This window comes from Chrysemys picta, chromosome 1 (assembly GCF_011386835.1).
Source record: "Chrysemys picta bellii isolate R12L10 chromosome 1, ASM1138683v2, whole genome shotgun sequence".
NCBI lineage: Eukaryota > Metazoa > Chordata > Testudines > Emydidae > Chrysemys > Chrysemys picta.
This window is the reverse complement of record NC_088791.1, coordinates 193,852,485-193,864,684: the sequence shown is the minus strand read 5'-3', so window position 1 is coordinate 193,864,684 and position 12,200 is coordinate 193,852,485. Positions and strand designations below refer to the sequence as shown.

Sequence of the window (12,200 nt, the reverse complement as noted above, 5' to 3'; positions counted from 1 at the left end):
CCCTTAATTCTTCCTTATCTAATTAGCAAAGACTTTCATATCAAATATTGCCCAAGTAAAAATACATGTACTTACTTGTTGAGTTTCAAATGGATAAAAAGGCATGGTATTAGCGTCCCTGTCTGCTAATTCCTGATTTACCTAGAATACAAACAACCACTAGTTATTTAAATAAAAATAAAAAATTATATCCCATCTACACTTGCAACCAGTCCCTTAAAAGTTTTGTAGTGTAGATGGGCCTAACTTAAAGCTCTCTTTTAGATCATGAGTAGTTCCCGTCTACCAGACTTGAAGGAACCATCTTGAGGATAACAATATTGTAAATGAGTTCCCTAAAATGGTTGCATGTGTAAGTAAATGCAGGATATTTTGGCTGAACTTTCTCCACTCTCAGGTCAACAAACAGATATTTGTATTATGTTTAAAGAGCAATCCCTTCCCTCAGATTCCTTAAAAAGAAGCTTGAGTGAACAAGCAGAGTTTCTCTGAAAGCTCAGGGTAGGATTTTCAAAAGTGTTCACGACTGGCCTCCAGCTCTTACTGAAGGCAGAGGGAGTTTTACCATGGACTTTGATGAGAACAGAGTTAGGCCAACAATGAATGCTTTGAAAATACCACTCTGAGTTCAAAAAACAAATTATTACCATGAATAATGTATAATACCTGAAAATACAGCTTAATTATAAATTTGCATTTGATAATCTGTAGCACACACAGCTCTAAAAAAGTTAACCTCATTAGGGACAGTGGTGATAATGGAATTCAATATCAGCAAGCTATAAAAATTGTTATATTGCTTTAATAGTACTTTATTAATCTGACACTGGACTCCTACCATTGCCTGTTCCACTAATAAGGTCATGTGTCCAGGTGAGATGTCTACTACCTGCAGTAGTTTCAGAAATGCAAATTTTATTTGGAAGGTTTTTTTTCAAATGCTTATTTGAAGCAACAAATGTTTGGGTTTTCTTTTCTTTGTTTTGTCTCCATTAACTTTCAGAGTCCCTAAGAAATCCCTAATATTGAGACAATAGTTACTAAAAATATGATGCAGTTGCATTTCCCACTGTACCAAAAGTCTTAAAAGTTTACTTCTGCTGATCTTGCAATGATTTAAATATGGCACCACTGAAAAAACATGCAATTATTAGGCACATGAGGGGTTCTTTTTTGTAAGTCTTTCATTATATGCAGGTATTAGTTTGAAAACTGTTTTCCAAATGGGAAAAAAAGGGAGAACAATCTGATTTTCTTCCCTTTGGTTTGAAGAGAGATGAAGGCACATTTTTATTTAATTTATTTACAAAAATAGGCAAATCCACAATTTGTAGAATACCTTTTCATTCCTATATAAATATCTGCCTTTTTGCATTAACATAACCAACTGATATAAATATAATTGTGAAAACGTTACTGAAGTGGTGTTGAGGAGCCATAAAGGGACCAATCCTGCAAACAGTTAGCTTAAAGTACTATGCTTGTTATTATCTGCAGGACTGGATCCCAAAACAATAAGTCAAATTTAGTCTTAGCTCACAGTGGACTAGTAAATACATAGATATTCTGAAATCTTGAATTTAGTGTACATAAGATGACAATTTAAATGTCTATGTATTTTAAACTATTTGATTAAATACAGCTGTCTCATTTAGTACGTATCAATTTAAACAACCACTGAAATAAAAAACAAGTTAAAGAACAAGAACCTTCCCCAACCTATAAGATACATTTTATACTGCTTCTGTAACTCCCTCCCTTTTCGTGTAAATTTTAGGCATAAAAAAAACTCACTGTCCCTTTAAAGTATTAAAGGGACAAATGTGAATGAGCTGCAAAAAGTGGTTGTGTCTGCACTGACAGCTCTAGATAATTAAGTGTTCTATTTATCAAGAAAGAACAGGAAAGGAAATTTAAAGCATTACTAGTCAAAGATCCTTAAAAGAGTCTCCTCCTTTAATTTCTTACCTGAATAGCTATCATCCTTGTAAGTGGAATGCTTTTCACTACAGGTGTATTTTTATTCTCAAATTCCATCTTAGCAGCAGATAGATCATATTTAACTTCCTGAATACTGCTCATACCCTGGTCAAGATTAGCTTCATAAGAGCTGTAGTCTGACTTCATCAATACACACTGAGTATCCCGGTATGTTTGTATTTGACTCGGTAGATGATTGCCAGGTATGTACTCTCTGTCTAATATTGTTATTTTATCGATATCAAGGGGAGCTTCATAATCAGCATATATATAACTAGGTTGCCCAGCAACATCTGGAATAGGAGGTATTTGAGAAATCATTGAGAACGTTCTTTCATTTTCATAACCCGAAGAAACCTTAGTCAGAGGTATATCATGATTATCAGAAATAGAGGAGTGCAGTAATACATTTGAAAAAGATAGTGGTCCTTCTATGGTATCAATACTCTGACTAGGGAGAGAATGCACTGAAATATGAGAAATATGTGAGGAATATCCCGTGATTGAATAATCTGGAGTTTCACAGTTTGCTACTGTAGTATTAGTAGAAATTGGTATATAAGGTTTAATATAAGACACTGGTTTGAATTCCTTAGCAGCTGGGTTTAACTGTAATTTGCTCTTGGAATTTTCATGAATATTTTGACAGGCTATTTGATTTTCCTCTTCATTTCTAGTATCTTCTTCAGTCTCAGTATTTTCCTTAAGCAGAAATGCATGCTTCATCAAGCCAATAAGATCATCCATCATAATAAAATGAAGGGATTCCAGAAGGAAAGATTTCAGACCACCTGCATCTTCCACAATCTTACGAGCTTCTGCAGGGAAATGTTCATATTCTCCAACTAACAATTTATCATCAATTTCCATGGGACCATGTTCCTCCAAGATCTGAGCGAAATAGCTTGAAAAAAACAGTCATACTCATTAATCCAAGCATTTTTCATTTCACTTTTAAGTCATACTTGATATTTACATTACTGTTTTAACAGTAATTTCTACAAAGACAAATAGCATTAGTAATGTATTAAGAAACTTTTGAAATCAATTTTTTTCAGAAAAAAAAACCACATTAAGAAACACCTACTAATTCTAGATATTTGCTCTCTCTAACTCTTCTACAACTGACTCAAATTAACTTCTCCAAATACAGTTCCAATATAAAAAGGAGATGGCTAGAGCCAAGAACTAAAATTATGACTTATTGTAATAAGCTGAAAAACAGAATCTCACAGTTAACACTTTATTTCTCCAAAGAGAAGCTGGTGTTATATACTTCATCTGAAGGGTTAGCAAGGAAAAGATAGTACATAATGTAGTTAGCTGAAGTACGTGGATGTTAAAAACAAGTAACTGGAAATGTAAATAGGAAACAATAAAAGCTCAGAACCTAGGCAAAGTGTCACTATAGAAAACACTGGGGAGATATTAAAACTAAGATAGCTACTTTAAGTAAGGCCAAGTCAAGTGAACATGAAAGGGAGAACAAAGAAAATAAACCCTGTGAAATGAAAACATGCAGGAAATATAGGATTCCTCAAGATTTCTGATGAAGAGTGCTATACAAGTTAGTTTTTCTAGAGAGAGGAGAGAAAGGTACCTTCACCTGCACTAAAACACTTCAATGAGGAATATGCTGATTAAAAGGACATGTCCTTTTGTAAAGAATGAAACCGCTCACACTACTCCATCAAACAACAAAAAACTCCCATCCACACTCCCAACACTATGCAGAAATAATACAGCTAAGGCAGTAACTGTAACCACCAGAGAAAGAACTCAGTATGTGTCTAACCTTTCAACTGGTGTATGACAGTAATTACTCTGCAATAGCGTGCAAAGTTCCACTGCTCAGAATAGAAACCAAAAAACAGAACTTGACACAGTATTCAGCAAATAAACTCCAGACTAGAGACACTGGGTAATGTACATTTGTGGGTAAAGTAGACAAAAAACACACACTGTCCAATAAATTAGGCCTACAATTTGATGTGATCTTTGAATTAGAGGTTCTAACTCTAAATTTTCTTTATAATTTGGTGATTGTGGCAATGAGATATTAAGACAAAGACACCCATCTTTAAAACTGGTCATTCTGAGTTACCCTATCTCAGAAACCCTCTACACAAACCATCTCTCTACCATCACCAGTGCTGTGTTGTGGGTGTTTTGTGTTAAGTAAAAGCAGTAGGTTCTTTAAAACAACTTTTAAGGTTATTAAAAATATATATATAGAGAGAAAAATGTTTCTTTTTTAGGAGTTTGGTTTCTCTGAGGATTTGACAGCAATTTGTATACAGTCATTTCATTGTTTTACCTGTCCATGGAGATCTTTTACACAGCAATAGAGAAGATAAAACAACATTTAGAATATATGGAAATGTTACTAACAAACCACAAAATTTGTCAGGACAACTCAAGGGGGAGGTGCAATAACAAAACTAACTGAAAATATGTTTTTTGCAAATTGGCTAGGATGTCAAGTTGAGAACATCAGTTTTAGACATAGTCAACTAATCTCACTGTAGTTTTGATTTCTGCTGGAAATATTAAATAAGGGAAGAGTGTGTCCATTCTGATCCCTGTGAATTATTCCTTGATGACACAGTTGCCATTTTTATAGTGAAGCAAATGAGATTTAAGTGTAAGTTAGTGTGCCAACAACAAAGACAGACATCTCAGGAAATTACTAATAATATCAAAATCTTCCACTTCTAAGTCACTTGTTCAGCCTTAACCAAGGGTTGATAGAAATCAAGTATTAACAACTGCCAGCTATCCCGTGACCTCTGTGAAATAAAACTGGTCATCTCTGTTTAGTTCCCAGCAGACTGATGTCCACATCAAACCCAATACCACCACAGTTTTTGTATAGATACCTTTTAACTCAAAGTTGAAGCATATTAGAGGAGGAGGAGGTTAGAACAGATGCTATATCAGCAAAACAGATCAATTCTGCCTCCAAGGCTATAAATCTCCTGGAAACAACCTCCAGCTTTCCCTTTGATGGAATTTCTTGTTCCCTTACATCAGCATTTATAGAGGTACAACTGGCTCTCAATTTATTTGTATTCTTCAAAAGTCTGAGGAATTAACTATTATCAATTACACTCTAAACTTAAATTTTAGGATGTTTTATTTCTGTCTACCGGTTCAGCATTTCTTCCCTCAGAAAATACTGTGGTTTAAATCTCAAATGGATGATGCAGAATTTATTTTCACGTAAAACGGAAAAGTCACCCAAATTAAAAAAACAACACAAATATTTGAAATGACTGAACAGATAAGTTTACACCTACTCGTATAAATGTTTACATGTTGGGTCTGGGTTATTATCCAAAAGTCTCTGATAATTGTTACTGTCTGAAACATTGTCATACAGAGCTTCAAATTCTTCCACTTGATCACGAAGATTTTCTGGAATTATGAAAGGCTCACCAGGATTCATAAAACTTCTGTTGGGAAGAAAAATCTTATGATTTAAACAAAACAAAAAACAGACCTTGGTTTACTGGATTCATCCAATTGACTAATGCACAGGACCCAAGATTATTTGATTAAACTAATTTTAAAAGTTTTAATAGTAATGTTAAGAGTGGCTTGGTACCTCTAAGCAACACCCTGAGAGTCTGAATTCCTTGGTGTCAGCTTTTTTTTTTTTTTTAATTATTATTATTATTATTTTATTTTTTTAGGCTAACTACAAAGCCTTTGTAAAGATTTTTTTAACCTCAAATTACTGATAAGTATCCTCAACCTCAACTTTCATCTTAATACATTTTTTGGTCTGATATCTGTTTACAGTATAAATCCTTCCTGGCAGGGACTGTATCTTCTCCTTGTTGTGTAAAACAGCACACTCTGGGGTGCTATACAAAACAATAATAAAGTTGCCTGCTGGTACTCACAATGTATTTTCTTCTGGAAATATACTGTCTTCTTCTCGGGTTACTGCACCAACCCCACCAGATAGTACTAAAATAGGCTAAATTAAAAAAAATTACAATTTTTTTACTCTGCCACAGTATATAAAATTCAAAATATCTACAAGACAGTGATCCACCATCAGGAATGTAAGTGACTTATTTGTATCAAATCCTGTTTTAGTTTGACATGTATTCAGATGCCCTATAATGAATTATGAAATTTGACCACCATGATTACAACAAAAGCTAGAGGACTGAGTAAGCCTGCCCAAAAATCCTTCCAGAATTACCGGTAAATAATCGTCTGTTCTTCAGAACTAGTTGTAGAAAGCAGGAAAGGGATGTTCAGCCCCAAATGACTTTTCACTCTTTGTTCATCTAAATCCCATGACATCTTTCTATCTTTTCATTAACTCTCAAATGTAATCTACGGTCCCTATTCTACAAATATGTAGGCACTTAATTTCATGCATTAGGAATATTCCCACTGAAGTTTTTAGAGGGTTGGGACCAAACTATTTATTCGATTTATATTCTGTGCCTCAATAGGCTTTTCTGTTAAAAGGTAACAAATATAAAGGAGCAGGTTAAGTTAAATAAATGTTACCTACTTTTATCATTCACTCCTAAATTTCACTTTTTTTTTTGCTTTGTCATTAAGAACAATTTTCATTAACTTCACACATCTATAACTTTAGAAGTACCCTATCGAATACTAATAATAAGTGAAAGATTTTTAACTTCTATTTTACTACAGTTTCAAAGTCAGCTGAAAACAAAGAAAATGCTTTTTGAGGCTCCTTCTTAGCAATGTATCCTCACTAAATTCAGGCCCTGAAAAGCAGAACTAAGGACAGACAGGTAAGAGTTCCCACATCTCAGAAGTCAGAAGCAGGACATTATTCCTTAGTTATCTGTTACCCTGTCAAATATTGGTTATCTTGTAATGGATTTGTTTTTTCCCCCTGAGCTTTTAAGGGGATACTTTCTGCTTTTTCAGTTACTAACATGTCCCATAAACACAATCAGAAGAACAAGGGGAAGACATTCCCAACGTAAATATTGTTACAGATACACCCTCTCACAACGTGGCTCTTCCTTACAGTCCTGGACACATTCACCTTTGTTGATTATGGTACATGAAGCTGTTGGACTGGTAAAAGCTCCTGTGCCAAATTTGATTTGTATTTCCAGTGTGAACTGGAGCCAAAAGGTGTATTTCAGCACTGAAGTAATCACAGTAGATTGTGTTCTCTCTATCTCTACGATACTGAATTCCGCCCCCCGCCCTGTATTGAAGTGCAAGGAAATTGTTGGAAATGCTAATGTGGTCAGAACCATGGTTGTTTGTGAAACTATGAATATATTGCCTTTTACTTTCTGTTACTGCAAATTTCGAATACTACATTAATTGCTACTTACAACATTAACTGTACCTTAGTGACATTTTCTATCTAGAGACTTCTCTTTAACTTAACCAAGAATATTTCTCAACATGCTGTTTTGGAAAATACTCAGTTTTAGATTTTTAAATACTACAAATTCCAATTTTTAGTAAATCAGTGTATAGAAATAAGTAATACAATTATTACATACCCTTGATTCTTTTGTCTTCTTCTTCCTATTTTTGTTTTTAACTTTGATACCATTAGTCTAAAACAGAAATATAAAGTCAATAGCTACTCATTAAGGAGAGGTTACCATGTGTTTCTTACACTGACACACACAGTTCTTCAATTCAAACTCTCCTATCATTTGGAATAATAATTTACAGAGCACAACAAGCAGTTTTTTTTTTCACTTCTGGAAACCCACGTGGGAAAATAATTTGGCAAAAGTCTTGTATTTAGACTGTTCCACTCACATGAGTTCTGTGTTTTCCTCATTCTCCACTTTTATTATAGGGAACATGGGTTTTAAAAAGAGAATTGACAATTTTTCTGTTTCTACTGCTTGTTCCCCACATGAAGCAATGATTCTGTTCTGTGACAACTTCTGTAACAGTCCACTGTGATGTCACAAACACCACAACTTCACGTAAGGAATAAGCTTCAGAAACAGGGCAACTGTTGACCATCTTGTTCACATCAAAAATATCTCTATGTGATAAGTGAGGGAGGGAATTAAGAATTATCTTCACTTATTGTTAACAGGAACTGAACTGACACAACTGACTGAAAGATTATTTCCTCTCCAATTTTTCTCTAATAAGGTATTTGTCTTCTCAATTTATGTTTAACACTGAAGTCTAATTTCAACAACAACAATTATTTGTGGCAAATTGTAGCAATACCTTATGTCATTAGCTTACTTTGATATACAAATAATACACCAAAAACACAAATATTTTAATACAACAACATTTACATTACTCTTCAACTTTAGTTTCCCCTGAAACTGGAAGATAGCATATGGTTTCACATTCCATTGACATCTACATTCATTAACCTTGTCAAAACACCCATTCTGTGTATCAGAAGTTAACTGTATTGCATGGGTGGACTAATTAGCAAGCAGAATAGATACATTTTCAACCAGAATGCTTCAAACACATGAGCACCACTGACAAATGCATATTCTGTTATTCCACTTGGCAGAAAGATGATATTACTAAAGTTGTATGGTAGCAAACTAGTAAGATATGATTCAGAATAAAGGATAGCTAAGGCTTTAAGTATTTTTTTTTAAATCATAGTTGTACTCTGAAAAGTGACTGTAAAAATGTCAATGTGTAGTTCTCAGTTTATCTTAAAATGACCTGAGCAAATATGCTGAGGTCCTCAATAAAAAATAATTTTTGCAATTACTAGCCTTGCAAGCTCAACTTGAGATCTGATAGTCAAGTTGGGTTCTTTCCCTGTCACTTACGATTTTGAAATGTATAGTACGTGAAGTGGTCAGAGTTACTGCTGGTTGTTGTCAATGTTACTATAAATCACACACATGCAAAAAGACCCTGAGTTCAATTTCGGATTCAAAGTTGGCAGTTAGAAAAAAACCAAGAAACAAAACCAGAAATAAAAATCCAACTGCCTTTTTTACCTATAAAGTAGTAAATTTATCTGACCCACCACAATGCTATTTTTACAGTGATACTTTTCACATTGAAACCACACATTAGTTTCAAATGCTGTTTCTAAAGCCCACATGAACCAGGTGGCTTCTTTGCTCTAGCAAAAAATAAATAAATAAAGGGAGGGGGTACATTTGCCAAGTCACATTTTTCCTTGTAAAACATAAGTCATAGATAGCTGGATTCCTCCCCACCCTGAATAAAGAGAAAACAGAAGAAAAGTTGTTTGGCCAAAATGCAAAATGAAATGCTGTGCTGAAAGATTTTTTTTTTAAAAGAAGAAAACCAAAGCTCTTTGTTCACTTCTTTAAAGCTTTAAACTCCCCTTCTACCCCCTCCCTCCCTCCCCGCCCCCATCTCCCCAATTCCTGTTAAAGGTTTTTTATGCTTGTTTTTTAAATTACAAATATTGGGGTCTTGTTTCGATCATTTATGAATGGAGAACTACAGGATGTCATCACAGTGACAAAAGACTAAAACCTGAGCAAATGAAAGAGAAAAGGATCATTAGCCTGACTGTTTCACTGTTTTGTTAATATCTATTTAATTCAACCTCCTGACAGACACTTGGAGAAAATCTGTCTATTCAAAGATTCCAAATCTCCCCCAACTCCATAACTGAGAGCTGAGAACGCTCCCATACTTATTCTCCAGTCTTTTAAGGAGTGATCCTCCAAAAACCAAGGAAGACTTGATATTCACAATACTTCTCCTTTTTCTAACTGCAGATTGTTTTGTATACCTTTCAGGCCTTCAAAACAAAACAAAAAACAAACAAAACAGAAGTACACAATTTTCACTTTCTATTTTGCAAGTCCCCTTAAAAGAACAGGAAGCGAGCATGCATCTTCATTATACTTTGTGTCCACTGTGATGGTTTACTGTTGAGTCTATATTTGTTCATTTTTCAATTTATTATTTAAAAAACTTACGGAGAGATCTTCATTTTCCTGCTTCTTTAATATAATGCAAGGAACATCTATCGAAAGAAAAATATTAAATTACTTTAAAGGAAGTTGTAAAGTAGTACACAAAATATTAGATTCTGTAAATTATGAGATTTTGGGGATAAAAAAATTAATCTTTAAAATAGCTCCCAGAATAAAAAAAGTTATTCTCTAGAATTTCATTCCTGCTAAGATGGCATGCACATGGTTGGAGTTAAGCACTGGTTTTACTGGAACCATATATATGTTTAAGGGTAAGCCTATGCATACGTCTTTGCAGGATTGGGACTTACAAGTGGAACATGGTATCTCTCATTCTCACACAGCCTCGAGAAAGGCATAGCATTTCAAGGTACTCTAAAGTTAAACTTCTCCAAATTAAAATAACTTTATTCTGAAGACAGAACTCTATGAACTCCTTTAAAATAACCGCAGCAGATAAAAATTCTAACTTCTCAACAAGTCAAAGTAAAACCTGCTGTACACTGCATTTTGTATTTCCAATTTTTGAAATACATGGGTAAAATCTTTATATATGCATAACCAAACATTTTAATAACATTTATCATCAGGAATCAACGTAATCCCTTAAAAATAGCTGTCCATAATTTAAAGCTACTACCAGACAGCATTACAATATAAATAATGCTAATTATTAGTTTCATTTGATTTAAATAACTCTGAACTGTACTAGCTGCATTCTTTTTCACATGCTCCTGCCTCTTTAGACTGTTCAGTCTTCAATACGGAACTTAGAAGATCCAATATGCAATTTATCGGAGAGGCTAATACTATCCCAAGTTTGTATCATTTAAATTACAGTGTCACCACTTTCCTAGGATAATTCACAATAACATAGATGGGGAGTAAAGGCAGGCACAAGAGGGCACTTATAAATAAATAAGCTGTATACATTTACCCATTTTATCAAAGAATTCATCTAAAGCTTGATGCAGAGATGGAAATTTCTCTCTATTATCCTCTAATAGCCATATTACACAACGAGTTTCCTTCAATGATGCTTCATAGAAACACTTAAGTATTTCATTATCTTCAAAGCTGGTCAACACATTGCCTAATTTACTGCCATACTTCTCATTCCAGAGAATGGTTATAAAGCTAAGGTCAAGCTCTTTAACAATATCTCCATAATGAGAGAAAAAGATCTTTGTGGCTTCCAAACCTGAAATGAAAAAAAATAATATCAGTTAATAAATTCAATTTAGGATTTAGGTTATTCCAATTTAGGGCTGAACGTTTGACATCTCCTATAGAACAGTTTGCTCCAAAACCAGATACAAGACTGCCAAAACTGAAGATATATACTGTAGCCTTGAAAAGTGCAAACAATCAGAACAGGTTCCAAAAAAAAAAAAAAAAAAAAAAAAATCAAATTTTTACTCTACCATCAATTTCGTAAATGTGTCTATTGCCTGTCAAAGTACAGGTAACAGAATCCAATTTTTAAAAACTGATTTTACCCCATTTTTGGCATTTATTACATATCTTATCCCATTTTACTTGTAACATACGCCCTACATTTTAATCAAACAACAAACCAAATAAAGCTCTATAGCAGGGCAACATTACCAAAAAAGTTAGAAGCTGATTTCTTCAAACTGTAGTCAGCTAAACAGAAGATTAGCATTCCAATTTGTAAGGCCAAGACAATAAATTGGTTACTTTGTAGAAAATGTTTAGATTTATCCCTATTTTATAGACTATCTTCTCCATTCTGGATTTTAAAGAGTCAGATTCTCTACATCTAATCCTCTCCTACTGGCAAAGTCCCGTACAAATCAGTTGCAAAGAGTCCAATATTTCAAATAAATTTATCTGCCATTTAAACCACCTTCATTTTAGGAACTTAATTAGCTATAGACAGAACAGTATTTAGTTCTATGAAGTGCAATACCTAAAAGAGCAATTCTACTTTGGAGAGTGACTTAAAATGCCACCTTATTACTCAGATGCATTTTGTTTGCATTACGAAAACATCTGACCTCTTCAGTGACAGGTTCTTTTACTGTTTTTGACAGCACTGCAGAGCCAAGTGGGGTTGCCTAGGTGAAACTGAGGGCAGAATTTCTGCTGTAGAATATATGATTGAAGATTACATCACAAGTCAGAAAGAACAAAGCTTGACTTTAAGATCCTTGATTGAGAATGCAGAGCTGGCAACTAGGGATCTTTTAGCCATCTTTTAATTTGTAAACTGAACAAATTCCATGTGAAACCAGAGAAACATGGAACTTCATGATAGCATACTACAGA

The 12,200-nt window shown here is 34.0% G+C and overlaps 1 protein-coding gene across 16 annotated transcripts in view; it reads right to left on the bottom strand.

Moving 5' to 3' along the window:
- The window catches only part of TTC3 (tetratricopeptide repeat domain 3), a 143,304-nt gene that overhangs the window by 24,514 nt on the left and 106,590 nt on the right, over nucleotides 1–12,200 (bottom strand). For all 16 annotated transcript variants that reach the window (XR_010600151.1, XM_065590367.1, XM_065590376.1 and 13 more), the window contains 7 exons: nucleotides 10,846–11,109; nucleotides 9,912–9,958; nucleotides 7,503–7,559; nucleotides 5,889–5,965; nucleotides 5,280–5,435; nucleotides 1,969–2,884; nucleotides 76–141 (listed from right to left, as the gene is read on the bottom strand). Coding sequence is in view for 15 of the 16 variants with exons in the window: in XM_065590367.1 (XP_065446439.1) it covers nucleotides 76–141; nucleotides 1,969–2,884; nucleotides 5,280–5,435; nucleotides 5,889–5,965; nucleotides 7,503–7,559; nucleotides 9,912–9,958; nucleotides 10,846–11,109 (1,583 nt within the window). In the remaining variant the exon portion in view is untranslated. The remainder of the gene's footprint in view (nucleotides 1–75; nucleotides 142–1,968; nucleotides 2,885–5,279; nucleotides 5,436–5,888; nucleotides 5,966–7,502; nucleotides 7,560–9,911; nucleotides 9,959–10,845; nucleotides 11,110–12,200) is intronic.